The following is a 22,604-nucleotide window of genomic DNA, read 5'->3' on the forward strand; positions in this document are numbered from 1 at the left end:
CAAGCGCTCGGCCCGGGGCTCTGCCTGCGCCGCAGAGGAGAGGCGGGGTGGCCTAGTGGCTAGATAATAATAATGTGGGTATTTGTTAAGCGCTTACTCTGTGCAGAGCACTGTTGTAAGCGCTGGGGGAGATACAGGGTCATCAGGTGGTCCCACGGGAGGCTCGCACTTACTCCCCGTTTGACAGATGAGGTCACTGAGGCCCGGAGAGGTGAAGTGACTGCCCACAGCTGACAAGTGGCAGAGCCTGGATTCGAACCCGAGTCCGAGCCTCGGCGTCAGAAGGATCTGGGTCCGCCACTCGTCCGCCTTGCAAGTCGCTTCACTTCTCTGGGCCTCAGTTCCCTCATCTGTCAAATGGGGATTAAGACTGGGAGCCCCTCGGGGGACAACCTCATTCCCTTGTATCTCCCCCAGCGCTTAGAACGGCGCTTGGCACATAGTAAGCGCTTAACCAATGCCATCAACATCGTTATTATTATAAGATTTGGCTAATATCAGTCAAAAGTATTTAATGAGCGCTTGCCGTGTACAGAGCACGGTGCTGAGCGCATGGAAGGTAAAGCGTTACAGAATCGGGTAGACATCCCTGCTCTCAAAGATGTGTGCGGAGCACTGTACTGTTAGAAGCAGCGTGGCTCAGTGGAAAGAGCCCGGGCTGGGGAGTCAGAAGTCATGGGTTCGAATCCCGGCTCCGCTGCTTGTCAGCTGTGTGACCTTGGGCCGCTCACTTCACTGCGCCTCAGTCCCCTCGTCTGTAAAATGGGGATGAAGACTGCGAGCCCTACGTGGGACAGCCTGATGACCTTGTATCTCCCCCAGCGCTTAGAACAGTGCTCGGCACACAGTAAGCGCTTAACGAATACCAACATTATTACTGTTATTACGAAGCACTTGGAAAGTATAGCAGGAAAGAGAAACAATCCCTGCCCACACAGGGCTTACAGCCTAGCGGCGGGGAGACAGACATTCATTCGGTCGTATTTATAATAATGTTGGTATTTGTTAAGCGCTTACTATGTGCCGAGCACACTGAGTGCTGTTAGTGAGCGCTACTGGGTGCGGAGCACTGTACTGTGCACTTAAAAACAAAGTACTATGTTAAGTACTCTGCACTTAAAAACAAAACAAACATCGAAACAGGTACTCTCCCGAGGTCTTAGTCCAGTGCTCCGCACATTGTAAGGGCTCAATAAATGCCACTGATGCCGTATCCATAATTTCCCTATATTCCTGTCTGTCTCCCCCTCTGTAAACTCACTGTGGGCAGGGGAACGTAAGTGCTTAACAAATGCCGTAATTATTATTAATTATTATTCCTCTCTACATAGTAAGCACCCCATAAATACCGTCGATTGCTCCATCAGTCCAATTCTGTACCGAACTCTCAAAGCTTAAAATGATCATCTTCCCACGGGCACCCAGGGCCCAAGCGAGTTAGTACAGTGCCCTGCACCCAGTCAGCGCTCAGTAAATACCAGTGACGATGAAGAACGGGCTTTGGAAATTATCTGCGTCAGGGAATCGGTGCAACCGACTTAGAGGAGCCGTGTGGCTCGGTGGATGGAGCACGGGTCTGGGAGTCAGAAGGTCCTGGGTTCTAGTGTCAGCTCCGCCACATGTCTGCTGTGTGACCTCGGGCAAGTCATTTCATTTCTCTGGGCCTCGGTTCCCTCCTGTAAAAATGGGGATGAAGAGTGTGAGGCCCAGGTGGGACGAGGGCTGTGTCCAACCTATCTCAGTGCTTAGGGCTTGGTACAAAGTAAGCACCTCACAAGTACCGTAATTTTATCATTATTATTAATAATTGACCTTTTCCCCCCTCTCTTCCTTCCCTTTCTCCTTCATACCTTCCCATTGATTCTCCTTTTTTAGAGGTGAAGAAGAAAGCCAGTTTTATCACTCCAGTTCCTGGGGGTGTGGGCCCCATGACTGTCGCCATGTTAATGAAGAACACCGTCATAGCCGCGAAAAAACTCTTGAAGCCTAAAGAACTTGAAGCACTGAAACCAAAGGAGCTTGAAGCAGTAACTGCCTAAGAGCTGAATTGTTTTTTTTTTTTTTCCTAATTTTCTCCGCTACTTCCACATCAGAACATTCCGTGATAACTCCACAAAACAGGCCGATTGAAAAATGCAATATTTATTTATTCTGTAGATTTCAAATGGTGCTTCTGTTTGGAGTCGGGAGGTTATTTATTGGAAGCACAAGGGAGCGGATGGCGTGTGGACGCACTGGGCTTTGTGGAGCAGCGACCCTTGCCGTTCTTCTGACGCACCTCCAGCCGCCTTGCCCTTCCGGCGACTTGTCGCGGTTGCCCCATCAACCTCCGGTCGGAGATTCAGCCGAGACGACGGCGACGACCGCCATTTGTTAAGCGCTCACTATAGGCCGGCACCGTACTAAGCGACGGGGTGGCAAGCACCTTACCGGGGAGGACGCCGTCCCCGTCCCGCTTTGGGGCTCTCAAACCTCGCCTCCGTTTTACAGACGAGGGAACCGAGGCGTAGAGAAGTTAACTGACTCAGTCACGTAGACAGGCGGCGGAGCCCGGATTAGAACGCAGGTCCTTCTGACTCCCAGGCCCGGGCTCCTTCCACTTCTTATTTATTGAGCGCTTACGGCGCGCAGGGCCCGTACTAAGCCCTAGGGAGAGTACGATGTAATAGTAAACGCACATTCCCTGCCCGCAACGGGCTCACGGGCTAGGTCTTTGAGATTAAAAGCGTTCAGGATCCCAAACGTTAACCATCTTTGGTCCTTGGGGCAATTGGAAATGCTTCAGAAGACCAGGTTAATAAAAGAGAGATCTTTTCGATTAGAATTACCCTGGAAGAGAAGCCAGAGGTGAGGGCTGTATATCGTCGGCAAAGATGGACCCGTCACGAAATGCTCGGGAAGCAGCGTGGCCTAGTGGGAAGAGCCCGGGCCTGGGAGTCGGAGGACCTGGGTTTTAATCCGGCCTCTTCCCCTCGCTCGCTGTGTGACCTTTGGGCGAGTCGCTCTGCTTCTCTGTGCCTCAGTTCCCTCATCTGCAAAACGGGGATTCGATACCTGTGCACCATCCTACCTGAGACAGGAACTGCGTTCAACCTTATATACTTGTTAATTCGTTCATTCAGTAGTATTTATTGAGCGCTTACGATGTGCAGAGCACTGTACTAAGCACTTGGAATGGACGATTCGGCAACAGACAGAGACCATCCCTGCCCACTGACAAACTTACAGTCTAATCGGGGATGTTCCTACCCCTTGTAGCTACCCCTGCACGCGGAACAGGGCTTGACCCCTAGAAAGCGCTTAACAAATATCATTTAAAGAAAAAAAAAAAAAAACGGCTAGAGTTGTCGTCGGAATGACAAGTACTCATCTCCCGGTTCTCGTTTTTTCGGAATAGGATAGGAATCGGTACTGGCTCTGCGTTTGAGCTTGGGCTTTAGGAATCTTGACGAATGCGCTCCAATCCCGTGACGGCAGCAAGGATGGGATCGATGAGCCAAACGTGAATGGCAAGGGTGTTTTTGCGGTGTGATTTTTGGTTTGTTTTGTTTTTTTTTTACATATCCTGGAACTTTATAACTGGTACGTAACGAGCGGGGGCTTTCCGCTGGAGAATTCCCGTCGAAGAGCTTTAGTGGCCGCCGGCTTTTTTTTTTTTTTTTTCGTAAACCAAATACCTACTGGTTTCCGTGGAAGGCTTTAAAGTCTTATTTGAGAAAACTTGGCTTTTGTTTTTCCAGGCTGTTTTTCTGAATAAAACTTTTTAAGAAAAGTAACACGGTGTGGTTTCTGTCCGTGAAGGGCGTCCCCTCTAAACTTGGGAGGAGATGAGAAGCAGCGTGGCCTAGTGGCTAGAGCACGGGCCTGGGAGTCAGAAGGACCTGGGTTCTAATCCTGGCTCCGGCACTTGCCTGCTGTGTGATCTTGGGAAAGTTACTTCACTTCTGTGCCTCGGTCACCTCATCTGTAATATGGCGATTAAGACTGTGAGTCCCAGGTCAGAAGCAGCGTGGCTCAGTGGAAAGAGCCCGGGCTTGGGAGTCGGAGGTCATGGGTTCAAATTCTGGTTCCGCCACTTGGCAGCCGTGTGACCGTGGGCAAGTCACTTCACTTCTCTGTGCCTCAGTGACCTCATCTGGAAAATGGGGATTAACTGTGAGCCTCACGTGGGACCACCTGATGACCCTGTATCTCCCCCAGCGCTTAGAACGGTGCTCTGCACAGAGTAAGCGCTTAAATACCAACTATTATTATATGGACTGTGTCCAACCCGATTAACTTGTATCTACCCCAGTGCTTAGTATGATGCTTGTCACATAGTTAAGTGCTGAACAAATACCATATTTTTTTTAAAAAAAGGGGGTAGCTGGATGGAGAAGAAAGGGCAGGTTTTGGTGATGTTGAACTGACAGGATTTGGTGACACTGAGGATGTGGGTTGCCTGAGATGAGGTGAGGATAACACCGAGGTTATGGTCTTGTGAGGGGGGGAGGAGGGTGGCGGTGTCTACAGTGATGAGAAAGTCAGGGTGAGGGCAGGGTTTGGGTAGGAAGATGAGTTCTGTTTTGGACATGTTAAGTGTGAGGTGTCGGCTGGACATTTAAGTAGAGACGACCCGAAGGCGGGAGGAAATGAGATTGCAGAAAAGAGAGATCAGGACTGGAGGTGTAGATACGGGAATCGTCCGCATCGAGGTGGGAGTTGAAGCGAGGGGAGTGAATGAGTTTTCCAAGGGAGTGGGTGAAGAGGGAGAAGAGAAGGGGACCCCCACGGTTAGGGGGTGGGAGGCGGAGGTGGAGCCCGGGAAAGAGACTGGGAAGGAACGGCCAGAGAGACGGGAGGAGAACCAGGACGGTGTCAGCGAGGCTGAGGTTGGATAATATTTCCAGGAGAAGGGGGTGGGCCGCAGCGCCCAAGGCAGCCCAGAGGTCGAGGAGGATGAGGAAGAAACAGAGGCCGCCGGATTCTGCAAGGAGGACATCGTTGGTGACCTTCGAGAGGGTGGTGTCCTTGGAGGGAAAGGGGCCGAAGTCAGAGCGGAGAGTATCGAAGAAAGAATCGGAGGAGAGGAAGTGGAGGCAGCCGGCGCAGACTCATTCATTCATTCAATAGTATTTATCGAGCGCTTACTACGTGCAGAGCACCGTACTAAGCGCTCGGAATGAACGAGTCGGCAACAGATAGAGACGGTCCCCGCCGTCGGACGGGCTCACGGTCCGATCGGGGGAGACGGACGGACGAGAACGACGGCGATAGATAGAGTCGAGGGGAAGAACGTCTCGTAAAGACGATGGCGACTAAATAGAATCGAGGCGATGTACAATTCATTAACAAAATAATATAAACAGTTGAGCGGACGAGTACGGTGCCGAGGGGATGGGAAGGGAGAGGGGGAGGAGCGGAGGGAGATGGGGGGAAAAGAGGGTTAAGCTGCGGAGAGGTGAAGGGGGTTGGTAGAGGGAGTAGAGGGAGAAGGGGAGCTCAGTCTGGGAAGGCCTCTCGGAGGAGGTGAGTTTGAAGTAGGGTTTCGAAGAGGGGAAGAGAATCGGTTTGGCGGAGGCGAGGAGGGAGGGCGTTCCGGGACCGCGGGACGACGCGGCCCGGGGGTCGATGGCGGGACGGGCGAGACCGAGGGACGGCGAGGAGGCGGGCGGCGGAGGAGCCGAGCGTGCGGGGTGGGCAGTAGAGAGAAGGGAGGAGAGGTAGGAAGGGGCAAGGTGAATTAGAGCCTCGAAGCCTAGAGTGAGGAGTTTTTGTTTGGAGCGGAGGTCGATGGGCAACCACTGGAGTTGTTTAAGAAGGGGAATGACGGGCCCAGATCGTTTCTGCGGGAAGATGAGCCGGGCGGCGGAGTGAAGAATAGACCGGAGCGGGGTGAGAAAGGAGGAAGGGAGATCGGAGAGAAGGCCGACACGGTGGTCTAGCCGGGATATAACGAGAGCCAGTAGCGGTAAGGTAGCCGTTCGGGTGGAGAGGAAAGGGCGGATCTCGGCGATATCGTAGAGGTGAAACCGGCAGGTCTCGGTAACGGATAGGACGCGGGGGGCGAACGAGAGAGACGAGTCGAGGACGACGCCGAGATCGCGGGCCCGAGAGACGGGAAGGACGGTCGCGCCGTCCACGGTGATGGGGAAGTCCGGGAGAGGACCGGGCTCGGGAGGGAAGACGAGGAGCTCGGTCTCGCTCACGTCGAGTTTTAGGTGGCGGGCCGACATCCGGGCGGAGACGTCCCGGAGGCGGGAGGAGACGCGAGCCCGAAGGGAGGGGGAGAGGACGGGGGCGGAGACGTAGATCCGCGGGTCATCCGCGTAGAGACGGTAGTCGAAGCCGTGACAGCGGATGAGTTCGCCGAGGGAGTGAGTGTAAATGGAGAACGGAAGAGGGCCGAGAACCGACCCTCGAGGAACTCCGACGGTTAAAGGATGGGAGGGGGAGGAGGCGCCGGCGAAGGAGACCGAGAACGACCGGCCGGAGAGGTGAGAGGAGAACCGGGAGAGGACGGAGTCCGTGAAGCCGAGGCGAGATAAGGTATGGAGGAGGAGGGGACGGCCGACGGTGTCAAAGGCGGCAGAGAGGTCGAGGAGGATCAGAATGGAGACGACTCGCTCACGGAGTTTGGAGAGGAAGAGATGGATTATAATTATCATTTGGGGATTTCAACAGTTGCAGAGGGAAGGAGGGAGGGGGCAAATGTTTTGCTAAGGGCGAAGGGATCGGGTCAGACGCGCGGGTGGAGGGGCTGGATTTTGAGAGGAGGCGGGAATCTCGAGATCCTGCTGGGAAGGAGGGGAGAGTTGAAGAAGGGGCAGGAGGAGGAAGGGACTGGAGAAGGGAAGATCCGTAGGCAAATCGTGCCCGATGGCTTTAATGTTCTCACTAAGGTAGGCGGCCAGGTCATTAGGGGCCAGGGATGGAGGAGTCGGGGGTGGGAGGAGGGGGGGCTTGAGGAGGGAGTTCAACATCCCAAACAACGCGTGAGGGCACTGGGCTTGGGAGTCAATCATTCCATCGTATTTACTGAACGCTTACTGTGTGCAGAGCGCTGAACCGAGCCCTCGGAGAGTACGACAGAACAATAAAAGACAAGTCCCCCGCCCGCAACCAGCTCACAGTCTACAGGCCATAAGGGACGGAGAAATAATGTTGCCGGGTAGAGGAGAGGGCAGGGTTAAAGCAGGCAAGGATGGAGTGGAGATGGACGGGGTCGGCAGGGTAACTATTTCCGTCAGCGGCTCTCGGGCTCGGGCACGGGAGCGAAGGAAGCGGAGAGCACCGAGAAGCAGTGTTGCCTAGTGGGTAGAGCATAGGGCCTGGGCTCTAATAATAATAATAATGTCGGTATTTGTTCAGCGCTCACTCTGTGCAGAGCACTGTTCTAAGCACTGGGGGAGATACAGGGTAATCAGGTTGTCCCACGTGAGGCTCCCAGTCTTCATCCCCGTTTGACAGATGAGGTCACTGAGGCACAGAGAAGTGAAATGACTTGCCCGAAGTCACACAGCTGACAAGTGGCGGAATTGGGATTCGAACCCATGACCTCTGACTCCCAAGCCCGGGCTCTTTCCACTGAGCCACGCTGCTTCTCTAATCCCAGCTCTGCCACTTCTGTGCTGTGTGACCTTGGAAAAGGCACTTCTCTGTGCCTCAATTCCCTCATCTGCCAAACGAGGATTAATTCAGTAAAGTCCCTTGTGGACCTGATTACCTTGGATGTGCCCCAGTGCTTAATACAGTGCCTGGCACGCAGTAAGCGATTAATAAATGCCATAAAAAAAAAAGACAAACCTCACTATGTTGCTGCTTTTGAGAATACCAATTCTGGAAAATCCCGAGTGACCCCTCGGAAATGAAGGGTCCCCCCCACCCGAAGAGATGATTCGCACAGAAAGAGGTGTGGTGGATAGACCCCGGGCTTGGGAGTGAGAAGGTCATGGGTTCTAATCCAGGCTCTGCCACGTGCCTCCTGTGTGACCTCGGGCAAGTCACTTCGCTTCTCTGGGCCTCAGTTCTCTCATATGGAAAATGGCGATGGAGATCTTGAGCCGCACCTGGGACAGGGACTGTGTCCAACCCCATTTGCTTCTAGAGAAGCAGCGTGGCTCAGGGGACAGAGCCCGGGCTTGGGAGTCAGAGGTCATGGGTTCGAATCCCTGCTCTGCCACTTGTCAGCTGTGTGACTGGGGGCGAGTCACTTCACTTCTCTGTGCCTCAGTGACCTCATCTGTCAAATGGGGATGAAGACTGTGAGCCTCAAGTGGGACGACCTGATGACCCTGTATCTCCCCCAGCGCTTAGAACAGTGCTCTGCCCATAATAAGCGCTTAACAAATACCAACATTATTTATTATTAGCCACCTCAGCGCATGGTACAGTGCCTGGCACATAGTAAGCACTTAACAAATACCACAATCATCCCCCGTTCTCCCGCAGATAATAAAGTCAGGTGTCAAACCCACGGCTCTCAGCCCACTTTTACAAAATAATATCTGTACAAAGAGACATTTGGGGGGGGGGGTAAAACTTCTCAATATGTCCCCTTCTCCCCACCTGAACCCACTACCTCTCAATGAATCAGAAGACGGGGTTCTGTCACACTTCTGGAAACGAACCTTCCGACGTGAATTTTGGGGAAGTTCTAAGAGGGTGGGTGGAGATGCCTGTCCCGTGAACCTTTCTTTTTTTGGTTTCGTTTTGAAGGAGGACCGTAGTACAGACCGGTGCTCTGCACACGGTAAGGGCAATCCTTCAATCAATCAATTCCTTCGATGGTATCTATTGAGCGCTCTCCGTTCAGTCGTATTTACTGAGCGCTTATCATGTGCAGAGCAGTGGACTAAGCTCTTGGGAGAGTCCAACACGATACACAGACCCGTTTCCTGCCCACAATGAACTTGCAGGCTAGAGGGGAGGGAGACAGACATCCGCCCTTTCCTCTCCAACCAAACGTCTACCTTACCGTTACGGGCTCTCGTTATATCCCGGCTAGACTACCGCGTCGGCCTTCTCTCCGACCTCCCTTCCTCCTTTCTCGCCCCGCTCCGGTCTATTCTTCACTCCGCCGCCCGGCTCATCTTCCCGCAGAAACGATCCGGGCCCGTCACTCCCCTTCTTAAACAACTCCAGTGGTTGCCCATCGGACCTCCGCTCCGAACAAAAACTCCTCACTCTAGGCTTCGAGGCTCTCCGTCACCTCGCCCCTTCCTACCTCTCCTCCCTTCTCCCTTTCCACCGCCCGCCCCGCACGCCCCGCTCCTCCTCCGCCCGCCTCCTCGCCGTCCCTCGGTCTGGCCCGTCCCGCCGTCGACCCCCGGGCCGCGTCCTCCCGCGGTCCCGGAACGCCCTCCCTCCTCACCACCGCCAAACTGATTCTCTTCCCCTCTTCAAATCCCTACTTAAAGCTCACCTCTTCCGAGAGGCCTTCCCACACTGAGCTCCCCCCTTTTCCCTCTGCTCCCTCTAACCCCCCCCTTCACCTCTCCGCAGCTAAACCCTCTTCTCCCCGCTCTCCCTCTCCTCCTCCCCCTCTCCCGTCCCATCCCCTCGGCGCCGTACTCGTCCGCTCGACTGTCTATATCTTCATCACCCCATTTATTCTGTTTAATGAGATGTACATCTCCCTGATTCTATTTATTTGCCATTGTTTTAATGAGATGTACATCCCCTCGATTCTATTTATTGCTATTGTTTCTGTCCGTCCGTCTCCCCCGATTACACCGTGAGCCCGTCAAAGGGCGGGGACTGTCTCTATCTGTTACCGATTTGTCCATTCCGAGCGCTTAGTACAGTGATCTGCACATAGTAAGCGCTCCATAAATACTATTGAATGAATGAATGAATAGGTGGTGTGGGGCTGGGACGGGGGGATGGATGAAGGGAGCGAGTCGGGGCGACGCAGAAGGGAGTGGGAGAAGAGGAAAGGGGCGCTGAGTCTGGGAAGGCCTCTTGGAGGAGACGGGCCTTCAGGAAGGCTCAGAAGGGGTGGAGAGTCATCGTCTGGGGGGTTTGAGGAGGGAGGGCCATCCGGGCCAGGGGGCGGCTACGAGACAGGTTCATTCATTCATTCAATAGTATTTATGGAGTGCTTACTATGTGCAGAGCACTGTACTAAGCGCTCGGGATGAACAGGTCGGCAACAGATAGAGACGGTCCCTGCCGATTGACGGGCTTACGGTCTAATCGGGGGAGATGGACGGACGAGAACAATGGCAATAAATAGAGTCGAGGGGAAGAACATCTCGTAAAAACAATGGCGACTAAATAGAATCAAGGTGATGTACAATTCATTAACAAAATAAATAGGGTGAGATGGAGCCGTAGCGAGCAGGTGAGCGGCACCAGAGGAGCGGAGCGGAGCGTGCGCGCTGGGATGGAGAAGGAGAGAAGGGACGTGAGGTAGGAGGGGGCGAGGAGATGGACGGCTTTAAAGCCAAAGGTGAGGAGTTTTTGTTTGATGAAGAGGCGGATGGGCAACCCCTGGAGATTTCGGAGGAGCGGGGTGACCTGTCCTGAGCCCTTTCCTCTCCATCCAATCTGCTACGATGCTGATCCCCAGCGTCCTTCTTCTGATCCAAGCCCTTATCCTCTCCGGCCTCAACTACTGCGTCAGACTCTTTGCTGACCTCCCGTCCTCTGCCCACGGAAACATTCAGTCCGTGTTTCCCCGTGTTTTTGTTGGATAAGACGTTTGGCATCTCCACATCTAGCAGAAATCCTCACCGAGGGCTTAGAGATCTCTCTCTTCGTTGAATTATCTTCTCTCCCACTTCAGCCCAGCCCGCACCCTTCACTCCTCGCTCTCGGCTCTCATTTCTGACCCTTTGGTCGCATCCTCCCTCCTGGAGTTCCCATCCCTAACAGAGACGCTTACACCGAGAAGCGGCGTGGCCCGGTGGCTGGAGCCCGGGCCTGGGAGTCAGAAGGACCTGGGTTCGAAACCCGGCTCCGCCGCTTGTCAGGTGGGTGACCTCGGTCATGTCGCTTCGCTTCTGGGGTCCTCAGTTCCCTCATCTGTAAAATGGGGATTAAGTCAGTGAGCCCCCTTTCCCTCTGCTCTTCCCCTCCCCTCAGCACTGTGCTCATTTGTATAGATTATTTATTCCCCTATTTATTTTGTTAATGAGGTGTCCATCCCCTTGATTCGATTTATCGTGATGACGTTGACTTGTTTTTGTCCGTCCGTCTCCCCCGATTAGACTGTGAGCCCGTCGTTGGGCAGGGACGGTCTCTATCTGTTGCTGAACTGTCCATTCCAAGCGCTTAGCACAGTGCTCTGCACATAGTAAGTGCTCAATAAATACTATGCAGTGAATGAATGCTCTAGCACACCGTAAGTGCTCAATAAATACTACTGAATGAATGAATGAATCTGGGACGTGGATTGTAAGCAACCTGATTAGCTTGGGCCTAACCCATTGCTTAGTACAGTGCCTGGCACGTAGTAAGCGCTCAATAAATACTATTGAATGAATGAATGAATCTGGGACATGGACTGTAAGCAACCTGATTAGCTTGGGCCTAACCCATTGCTTAGTACAGTGCCCGGCACGTAGTAAGCGTTCAATAAATACGAGTAAACACACTCAGCTTGTATCTACCCCAACCCTTAATACAGGGCCTGGAACATAGTAAGCACTTAAATATCATAAAAAAAGAGTGGGTAGATATGTTCCCTGCCCACAAAGTCTGTCGGTGCCTCAGTTTTCTCATCTGTAAAACGGGGGATTAAACCACATACCCTCCTACCTAGACTGTGAGCCCCATGCCGGGCAAGGGATTGTATCAGACCTGACGATCTTGTATAATGATAATTATTGTACTTTCCAAGCGCTTAGTACAGAGCTCTGCACACAGTAAGCGCTCAATAAACACAATTGAATGAAAACAAACAAAACCCACAGCCAGCAGAGCACCACGCTCCCCAGCTGGAAGGGAGGGAACGTGTTGTATCGTACCTTCCCAAGCGCTTAGTACAGAGCTCTGCACACAGTAAGCGCTCAATAAATACGACTGAATGAAAACAAACAAAAACCACAGCCAGCAGAGCACCACGTTCCCCAGTTGGGAGGGAGGGAACGTGTTGTATCGGACTTTCCCAAGCGCTTAGTACAGAGCTCTGCACACAATAAGCGCTCAATAAATACGACTGAATGAAAACAAACAAAACCCACAGCCAGCAGAGCACCACGCTTCCCAGCTGGGAGGGGTTGTGTCGTATCGTACCTTCCCAAGCGCTTAGTACAGAGCTCTGCACACAGTAAGCGCTCAATAAATACGACTGAACGAAAACAAACAAAACCCACAGCCAGCAGAGCATCACGATCCCCAGTTGGGAGGGAGGGAACGTGTTGTATCGGATTTTCCCAAGCGCTTAGTCTGGGGCTCTGCACACGGTAAGCGCTCAATAAATACCACGGATTGTCGATCGTATTTATTGAGCGCTCACCACGCGCGGAGCCCCGGATTAAGCGCTTGGGAGAGTACAACAGAATTAGCAGACATATTCCCCGCCTGATTAACTGAGTGACTACTTAGACGGTGACCCCCTACTCTGGACAGGGACCGTGTCAGCCCTGATGATCTTGGATCCATCCCGGCGTTTACTACAGTCCTGGACACTCAGTAAGCTCTAAACAAATACTACAGTTACTAATCGCTAAGCGGCAGGGTGTAATGGATAGAGCCCGGGCTTGGGAGTCCGAAGGTGGTGGGTTCTAATCCTGACTCTGCCACTTGTCTGCCGGGTGACCCGGGGGAGGTCACTTCACTTCTCTGGGCCTCAGTGACCTCATCTGTCAAATGGGGACGGAGACTGTGCACCCCACACGGGACAGGGACTGTGTCCAACCCGGTTTGATCTACCGCAGCGCTTAGTACAGTGCCCGGCGCATAGAAAGCTCCTAACGAATACCGCGGCTATTATTATCGTTATTAATGATCATAATTGCGCCGTACAACGGAAACAGGGCAAAAGCGATCAGAATTTCAATGTTTATTGGATTGTGGCAGCTTGACAAATATAAAATATAAACGGTCTACCTCGAACTAGCAATTGAACAAAACCTGCCGACTCCTCGGGGATTGGGCTGGGTTCACATATATGTACAAAAAAGTATAAACAGCACGACGACGTGAAAACTGCAGTGATTGGTTGGGTAAAAAGCAAATTGAGCTCGTTAATCAAGCACACCCGCTCCTCGTGAGTCCGGGAAGCTTTTACGGCGAAGGCAAGTACTCCTCTAAGTCGGCCTATCTTTAAATTCTGACGATTTTTCAAAAGCGTGGCTCCTTACCTACCAAGCGGGATTAGTTCCACAATACAGGGGAAATGGTCAGAACGAGTTCAGGTTCCTCATTCGCGACCTCTCAGGGCAACGCTTCCCCTTCCGCACAGTCGCGAGAGCTCCGGGAAGCGACGGGATTTCGATTCACTGGTCCAATTGCATTTATTGAGTGCCTACTGTGTGCAAAGCACTGTACTAAGCATCTGGGAGAGTCCAATACAACGACAAACGGACACCCCCCCCCCCCCCCCGGGCCCTGAGCTCACAGCGTCCCGATCACCGCATTAGGGAAGCAGCGTGGCTTAATGGAAAGAGCCCGGGCTTGGGAGTCAGAGGTTGTGGGTTCTAATCCCGGCTCCGCCACTTGTCTGCTTTGTGACTCTGGGCAAGCCGCTTCACTTCTCTGTGCCTCAGTTCCCTCATCTGTAAAATGGGGATTGAGACCGTGAGCCTCACGTGGGACGACCTGATGACCCTGTACCGACCCCCGCGCTTAGAACAGTGCTCTGCACGTAGTAAGCGCTTAACAAATACCAACATTATTATTATTATTTTCTGCATGCCCCGGACAGAACGTGGACAGTCGGGATGAGAAATTTTGGGGGGGGATCTCCGACGCTGACGGGACCGTGGCCTCCCCGTGGCCTGACCGAGGTTCGGCCTCGAAGCCGAGCTTTTCCTACTCTCCTGCCTGTTTGCCGGGAGCCGAGGCTCGGTCGTCGGGGCTTGGTCGGCTCGTCCTTTCGCCGGTTCATCCCCAACTTCCTAAACTGGGGTAGAGCAGTTGAGCACCTCTGGACACATCTTGGAGCCCCCCAACCTGAACCTGATTTGAGAATCCGCCTCCCCAGCTCGACCGGGGGCTCCTCGAGGACCGGGATCGTGACTTTATCGTTCTCTTCCAAGCGCTCAATGCAGATTCGACTGTAAGCCCATCATCGGGCAGGGACTGTCTCTATCTGTTGCCGAATTGTCCATTCCAAGCGCCTAGTACAGTGCTCTGCACATAGTAAGCGCTCAATAAATACTATTGAATGAATGAATGAACGAGCGCTCGGCATACAGAAGACTGTCACCTCCTGGAGGGCAGGCCCGCTTACTCTACTGTCCTCTCCCAGGCGCTCAGTACACTGCTCTGCACACCTCAGGTGCTCAATAAATAGTACTGATTGACTGTCGGCTTCAAGGTACACCTTTACTCTCTAATCGCATTTTCCAAGACCTCAAAGGCCTCCTTATAGCGGGACGCTTTATCGTTATTTGTTAATGCGTTAATTTGTTAATCAGAACCCGGAACTTCACAGAAGCAGAGTGGCTCAGTGGAAAGAGCACGGGGTCGGGAGTCAGAGGACGTGGGTTCTAATCCCGGCTCCGCCACCTGTCTGCTGGGTGACTTTGGGCAAGGCGCTTCACTTCTCTGTGCCTCAGTGGCCTCATCTGTCAAATGGGGATGAAGCCTGGGAGCCCCACGGGGGGCAACATAATGACCTTGTATCTCCCCCAGCGCTTAGAACAGTGTTTGGTGCAGAGTAAGCGCTTAACATCATTATTATTATTATTAGACGAAAGCTAAGGGCAGAGCTTCAGAGTCAGAGGGGAATTTAGCTTCCACTTGGGGTCCTGAGTTCCAGGTTGTTGCTTGGCTTAATTCTTTGCTTGAAGAGGAGGATCCCTGACTAGGTTGGTCACAAAACGAAACACAAACTGGCAAGGAGCGTGCCCAGGGGAAAGTACCCGGGCCTGGGTTCTAATACCGCACCGTCTTTGGCCTTGCCAACCTTAGGCAAGTTACCTAACTTCTCTGTGCCTCAGTTTCCTCATGGGCTTGAGATAACTGACTGCCCTTCCTCTCAGACGGGAGCCTGGGACCGATCGGATTATTCTGTAAGAGCTCAAAAGTTTGGGGCATTAACGAATAACACAATTATTAGTAAGTACGACGCACTATTGAAGAGCCTTGGGGCTACAGATGGGATAATAATAATAATGATGATGATGGAAAGCAGCGTGGCCTAGTGGAAAGAGCCCACGCCTGGGAGTGGGTAGGACCTGGGTTCTAATCCCGGCTCTGCCACTTGTCTGCTGTGTGACCTTAGGCAAGTCACTTCGCTTTTCTGGGCCTCAGTTCCCTCATCTGGAAAATGGGGATTGAGAGTGTGAGCCTCATGCGGGACAGGGACTGTGTCCTACCTGATCTACTCCAGCGCTTAGTACAGTGCTTGGCACATGGTAAGCGCTTAACAAGTGCCACGATTATTTACTTATTATTACAGGAGCTGGAGGGCAGGCCCTGGTTGGGGAAGAGTAGGGGAATGTGGTTAAATGAACTTGGAGAGCCCAGGTGGATGGAGTTGGGCATCTTCTCCCCTGCGCTCAGTACAGTGCTCTGCTCACAGTAAGCGCTCAGTAATGACCACAGATCTGCTGGGGACCCCCGGGGCTTGTCATGGTCAAAACTCAGCTGCCCTAGAGTGTCCAATCCTAAATTCATTCAATGGTATTTATTGAGCGCTTACTACGTGCAGAGCACTGGACTAAGCGCTCGGAATGGACGATTATGCAAGCCCCATCCCAAACCTGCAGAAGCCAGGACCGGGTAGCCTTCCCCTCCCCCAACCCTGCCTCCCTCCTCTGCCCTAAATCCAGCACGCTGCAGCCCGCTGGGCCCAGGTACAGAGGCGAAAGGGAACAGAGGGGAGGTGAGCGTGGCCTAGGGGCTGGAACCCGAGCCTGGAAGTCAGCAGGTTCTGGGTTCTAATCCCACCTCTGCCACTTGTCGGCTGGGTGACTTTGGGCAAGTCATTCCGCTGCTCTGGGCCTCAGTGGACCTCATCTATAAAATGGGCAGAAAGACTGAGCCCCACGAGGGACACCCTGATGACCTCGCATCTACCCCCAGCGCTTAGGACAGTGCTTGGCACATAGCAAGCGTTTAACAAATACCAGCCTTATTATTATTATTGTTACTCACCCTAGGAAGGAAGAAGGAAAGCGTGCGTGCGCATGCTCCGTGCTGGGAGGTGTGAAGCGGGAAAGCGGGTGTGCGCATGCTCCATGTTGGGAGATGGGGGAGCGTGTGTGCGCATGCTCCACGCGGGGACGGGGGAGCATGTGTGCGCATGCTCCATGCTAGGAGACGGGGGAGCGTGTGTGCGCATGCTCCACGCGGGGCCGGGAGAGCATGTGTGCGCATGCTCCATGCTAGGAGATGGAGAGCGTGTGTGCGCATGCTCCACGCTGGGAGGCGGGAAGAGGGAAAGCGTATGTGCGCATGCTCCACGCTGGGAGATTGGGGGACCGTGTGTGCGCATGTCCCATGCTGAGAGGTGGGAAGAGGGAAAGCGTGTGTGCGCATGCTCCCTGCTGGGAAGGTTGCGGGGGAGGGAAAGCATGCATGCGCACACGCTGGGAGGTTGGGAGGAGAAGCACGTATGCCTCACACTGTGACAGGTGGACGGGAAGAAAGGGCGTATGCGCAGGCCTCGCGGTGGGTTAGGGCAAGAGCGCGGGGAGAGCCTGTGTGCGCATGCGTCACGCGGGGTGGAGGGGCCGAGGGAAAGCGCGCATGCGCGCGCCTCCTGGTCGGCGGGCGGGAAGCCCGGGCGCGCGCGGCTACAGGGTGGTCTCGCCGCCCAGGTCCCTGGGACGCTTCTCCAAGTCCGCGTCGTTGTAGTCGGACTCCACTTCGATCCTCACGTGCGGCGCGGCGCGGCCGGGGCTCCGGGGGTGGCTGAAGGCGGGGGAGGACGGGCAGGAGATCTTCAGGTGCAGGGTGATGCTGCGGGGCGGGCGACGGAGACCTGTCACTCACTGACCGGCGGCCGCGGGGATTGGCGCGACGCACGCGCGGTGGGCGGGGCGCGCGACGTGGTGGGCGGGGCTTGGTGGGGCGCGCGACGTGATTGGCGGGGCGCGCGATGCGGTGGGCGGGGCTCGAGCGGGGCGCGCGACGCGCTGGGCGGGGCTTTGGGCGCGCGCCATGGTGGGCGGGGCTTGGGGCGCGCGACACGGGGGTGGGGGCTTGGCGGGGCGCGCGACCCGGTGGGCGGGGCTTGGGGGCGCGCGCCATGATGGGCGGGGCGCGCGACGCGGTGGGCGGGTGCTGCCCTCTAGTGGCCATTGGCTGTGAGCACAGGCTCACCCTCTCCTCCGGCCTACACAATAATCATAACGATAAATAATATAACGCTACTACTAATGCTGGCATTTGTTAAGCGCCTGCTATGTGCCAAGCGCCGATCTTAGCCCTGGGGTAGATAGAAAGTGATCAGGTTGTCCCCCGTGGGGCTCACTGTCTTGTTGCCCATTTTGCAGATGAGGTCACTGAGGCCCAGAGAAGTGAAGTGACTTGCCCAAGGTCACGCAGCTGACAAGTGGCGGAGCCGGGGTTCATAATGGTATTTGTTAAACGCTTACTCTGCGCCAAGCACTGTTCTAAGCGCTGGGGGAGATACAGGGTCATCAGGTTGTCCCATGTGGGGCTCCCAGTCTTCATCCCCATTTTGCAGATGAGGTCACTGAGGCCCAGAGAAGTGAAGCGCCTTGCCCAAAGTCACCCAGCAGACAAGTGGCAGAGCCAGGATTAGAACCCACCACCTCTGCCCCCCAAGCCCGGGCTCTTACCTCTAAGCCACGCTGCTTTATGCTACTTATAAGGATTATGGCATCTGATGTATTTGGAATTTTGCAATAATTACGGTATAATAATAATAATGTCGGTATTTACTAAGCGCTAACTATGTGCAGAGCACTGTTCTAAGCGCTGGGGTAGACACAGGGGAATCAGGTTGTCCCACGTGGGGCTCCCAGTCTTCATCCCCATTTTACAGATGAGGGAACTGAGGCCCAGAGAAGTGAAGTGACTTGCCCACAGTCACACAGCTAACAGGTGGCAGAGCTGGGATTCGAACTCATGACCTCTGACTCCAAACTCCGTGCTCTTGCCACTGAGCCACGGCTGCTTCTCGTATGGTATGGTCGGGTAATGGTAATTATGGTATTTAAGCGCTCACTGAACATATCTGTAATTTATCTGTTTATCAATTAATTTATATTAATGTGTGTCTCCTCCTCTAGACTGTGATCTCGTCGTGGGCAGGAAGGTGTCTGTTGTTCTGTTGTACTCTTCCAACCGCTTATTATTATTATTATGGTATTTGTTTAATTAAGCATTTACTGTGTGCCCAGCACTGAGCTAAGCGCTGAGGTGGATGCGAGCAAATCAAGTTGGACCCAGTCCGTGTCCCGCGTGGGGCTCGCTGTCTCAATCCCCATGTTACAGCTGAGGTAACCGAGGCCCAGAGGAGACAGGTGACTCGCCCAAGATCACACAGCAGGCGAGAGTGGAGTGGGGATTAGAACCCATGACCTCCTGACCCCCAGGCCGGCGCTCTAGCCGCCATTTCGAGCTACATCAGGGAAGCAGCCCGGCGGAGTGGATTGAACCCGGGCCTGGGAGTCAGAGGGTCATGGGTTCTAATTGTCATGGGTTCTGATTTGGGCTCCGCCACTTGTCTGCCGGGTGACCTTGGGTAAGTCACTTAACTTCTCTGTGCCTCAGTTTCCTCATCTGTAACAATGGGAATTAGGACTGTGAGCCCCACTGGGACAGGGACACTGTGTCCTATCCAATCATCTACCCGGAGTTTAGAACAGTGCCTGGCCCATAGTAAGCCCTTAACAAACACCATAATAATTATCATTGTTTCCTCCGAGGTTTAGCATCCCAGGTAGTCAGTGTCCATCTCAGTGCTGAGCACAGTGTCGGGCCGAGAATAACCATTCTTCTTATTTAGTGGTTAAAGCCCGGTCCTGGGAGTCAGAAGGTCATGGGTTCTAATTCCAGCTCCGCCACCTGTCTGCTGTGTGGCCTTGGACAAGTCACTTCTCTGGGCCTCGGTTCCTTCATCTGTAAAATGGGGATGAAGACTACTGTGAGCCCCGCGTGGGGCAGGGACTGGGTCCAAGCTGATTAACTTGTATCTAAGAGCACGGGCTTGGGAGTCAGAGGACATGGGTTCGAACCCCAGCTCTGCCACTTGTCAGCTGTGGGACTGTGGGCGAGTCACTTCACTTCTCTACCTCAGTTCCCTCATCTGTAAAATGGGGATGAAGACTGTGAGCCCCACGTGGGACAACCTGATCACCTTGTATCCCCCCAGTGCTTAGAAAGTGCTTGGCACATAGTAAGCGCTTAATGAGTATCATCATTATGATGATGATGATGATGATGACCTCCGCGGTGTGCCCTTTGAAATTCACCCTCCCCTCAGCCCCAGAGCAAGGCCAAGTGGCTAGAACCCAGGCCTACGTGTCAGAAGGTAGTGTGGCCCAGTGGAAAGAGCCCGGGCCTGGGAGTCAGAGGTCACGGGTTCGAATCCCCAGCTCCGCCGCTTGTCTGCTCTGTGACCTTGGGCAAGACATTTCACTTCTCTGGGCCTCAGTTCCCTCATCTGTAAAACTGTGAGCCCCACGTGGGACAACCTGATGACCTTGTGTCTGCCCCAGCTCTTAGAACAGTGCTTGGCGCACAGTAAGCGCTTAACAAAAACCATCGTTATTAGTATCATTATTAGTTCAGTGCTCCGCACACAGTAAGAGCTCAATAAATACGAAGGATTGATCGATCAAACCCGCTGTGGGCAGGGACCGCATCTCCCATCTCTGTGGTAGCGTGGCTTAGTGGAAAGAATATGGGCTTGGGTTCTAATCCCGGCTCCGCCACCTGTCTGCTGTGTGACCTTGGGCAAGCCACTTCACTTCCCTGGGCCTCAGTGACCTCATCTGCAAAATGGGGATGAAGACCGTGAGCCCCGTGTGGGACATCCTCATTACCTTGTATCTCCCCCAGCACTTAGAACAGTGCTCGGCCCAGAGTAAGCACTTAACAAATACTATCATTGCGTGGTTTAGCGAAAAGAGCCCGGGCTTGGGAGTCAGAGGTCGTGGGTTCTAATCCCGGCTCCGCCACTTGTCTGCTCTGTGACTTTGGGCAAGTCACTTCACTTCTCTGGGCCTCAGTTCCCTCATCTGTAAAAATGGGGATGAAAACTGTGAACCCCACGTGGGAAAGCCTGATCACCTCGTATCCTCCTAGCGCTTAGAACAGTGCTTGGCACATAGTGAGCGTTTAACAAATGCCATCATTATTATTATACTAGTCAAGCGCTCAGTACAGTGCTCTGCCCACAGTCAGCATTCCAGAAATCCCAAGGACTGACCGTTGGTTGGCAGAACCCCTCCCCTCCCCCCCCCCCCGCACCGGAGAATTGGGTCACCCCTGGGTGGGCTGGAGGAGGGGCGGGGGGGCTTTCCTGTGGCTCAGTGGCAAGAGCCTGGGCTTGGGAGTCAGAGGTCATGGGTTCTGATCCCGACTCCGCCACTTATCAGCTGCGTGACCTTGGGCAAGCCACTTCACTTCTCTGTGCCTCAGTGACCTCATCTGTAAAATGGGGACGAAGATTGTGAGCCCCACGGGGGACAGGGACTGGGTCCAGCCCGACCTGTATGATAATGTTGGTATTTGTCAAGCGCTTACTATGTTCAGAAGCACTGTTCTGAGTGCTGGGGTAGATATAGGGTCATCAGGTGGTCCCATGTGAGGCTCACAGTCTTAATCCCCATTTTACAGATGAGGGAATTGAGGCCCAGAGAAGTGAAGTGACCTGCCCACAGTCACACGGCTGACAAGTGGCAGAGCCGGGATCCACCCCAGCGCTTAGTACGGTGCCTGGCACATGGTTAAGCGCTTAACAAATGCCATGATTATTTATTATTATTATTATTCCTTTACCTGTGGTCCTGGTCGGAGTCACTGGGGGAGAAATCAGAGAGGGTAACTCCAACTGGAAGATCTCTTTCCTGTGGGGAGAGAGGAGAAGGCACATGACTCGCGCGACGCCAGGGAAGAGGGTGGAAACGAGGAAGACCCTCCCCCTCTATCCCCCCGCTCCTGCTCCCCGTCTTTCCTGGGAGAGAAATCCTGAAGCCACCGAGAGCCGTCCGGCGGGCGTCACCCAAGGAGTGAGAAGCAGCGTGGCCTAGGGGCTAGAGCCCGGGCCTAGGCGGCAGAAAGTCATGGGTTCTAATCCCGGCTTCGCCACTTGTCTGCTGGGTGACCTTGGGCCAGTCACTTCACTGGGCCTCAGTTCCCTCATCTGGAAAATGGGGATGAAGACTACGCGCCTCACGTGGGACAACCCGATTCTCCCGGATCTCCCCCAGCGCTTAGAACGGTGCTCGGCACATAGTAAGCGCTTAACAGATACCACGATGAGCCGGGGGGGTTAAAAAGGTCACGAGACGGACGGCGAGTCCCGAGCGGTGACGTCCCCACTGGCTTCGCCGCCTCCCCTCGGACCCTGTGACCCTCACGCGACCGCAGCCCCTTGTCCGCTGCGTGACCCCGGGCGAGTCACTTCACCTCTCCGGGCCTCGGTTCCCTCGTCTGTAAAATGGGGATGGAGACCGTGAACTCCGGGTGGGACAGGGACCGAGTCCAATTTGAGATCCACCCCAGCGCTTAGGACGGTGCCTGGTACAAAGTCAGCGCTTAAATACCCCAGTCGTTATTAAAACAGTCACGCCTCAGGGTTCGGGGCAGCCCGACCGGCCTCCGACCTCCCTTCGGAGGCCGACGCTTGAAGTCGAGCCGAAAAGAACAGCGGGGAACGCCGCTTTCTTTCGTTCCCCGGCTCCCCAGGGGGACGAACGTTTGCGCGTGGGCTGGTCGTCCCCTCGTGCTCGTTCGCACGGCCCCGTTAAGGACGCGGACGGTAGGCAGCGTGCAGAGGTTACAAAATCCGGGAAACGGTCCGGAATCGAAAGAGGTAGGAAAGGCCGAGCCGGGATTTTGTAATGAGCGTCGGGTTTGATCGGGCTCTCGGCCCGAGCGCGGCTCCCCTCCCGGTCCCTCATCCCCTTCCTGCCGCCGTCCCGCCCGCCCCCGACCCCGTCTGCCCGCCGCGGGGCCGAGCCGGAGCTTCCGGACCCCGTCGGTGGGGTCTCGGCGAGTCCTCGGACGGTCAGCGAGCGGCGGGCCGGGGCCGATAGGTAGCGAGAGGGTTCTACTTACTGGCGATACAGTGGATACCGTTTTGGGGGTCTGTCTGGGCAAGGTCCGAGGGGATCTTTATAACTGAGGGAGGAGGGAGCCGGGGCTGGGGAGAAACAGCAGGAAAAAGACGGGTAAGAGACGGTGAGGGCCGGAAGCGCGGGCAGCGTTAGGCGGGGGCAGCCTGCTGAGCCGGTTGGGAAATCCGTCCATCCCTCCGTCCGGCCATCCATCCACCCCCCCCACCCACCCATCCGCCCACCCGTCCGTTC

The 22,604-nt window shown here is 54.5% G+C and overlaps 1 protein-coding gene and 1 long non-coding RNA gene across 2 annotated transcripts in view; one reads left to right on the top strand and one right to left on the bottom strand.

Moving 5' to 3' along the window:
- Positions 1–2,152, top strand: part of MTHFD2 (methylenetetrahydrofolate dehydrogenase (NADP+ dependent) 2, methenyltetrahydrofolate cyclohydrolase) — a 34,410-nt gene extending 32,258 nt beyond the window's left edge. Inside the window, exon 8 of the mRNA XM_029066665.2 lies at positions 1,876–2,152. Coding sequence (XP_028922498.2) covers positions 1,876–2,039 — 164 coding nt within the window. The 3' untranslated portion in view covers positions 2,040–2,152. The remainder of the gene's footprint in view (positions 1–1,875) is intronic.
- A 14,339-nt stretch (positions 2,153–16,491) lies between these two features.
- Positions 16,492–22,604, bottom strand: LOC120638392. The gene is made up of 3 exons (XR_005660043.1): positions 22,354–22,604; positions 21,073–21,140; positions 16,492–17,058 (listed from the first exon to the last, which is right to left on the bottom strand). It is a non-coding gene; the product is annotated as an uncharacterized LOC120638392 (long non-coding RNA).

Source organism: Ornithorhynchus anatinus, chromosome 5, assembly GCF_004115215.2.
Source record: "Ornithorhynchus anatinus isolate Pmale09 chromosome 5, mOrnAna1.pri.v4, whole genome shotgun sequence".
Taxonomy (NCBI): Eukaryota; Metazoa; Chordata; class Mammalia; order Monotremata; family Ornithorhynchidae; genus Ornithorhynchus; species Ornithorhynchus anatinus.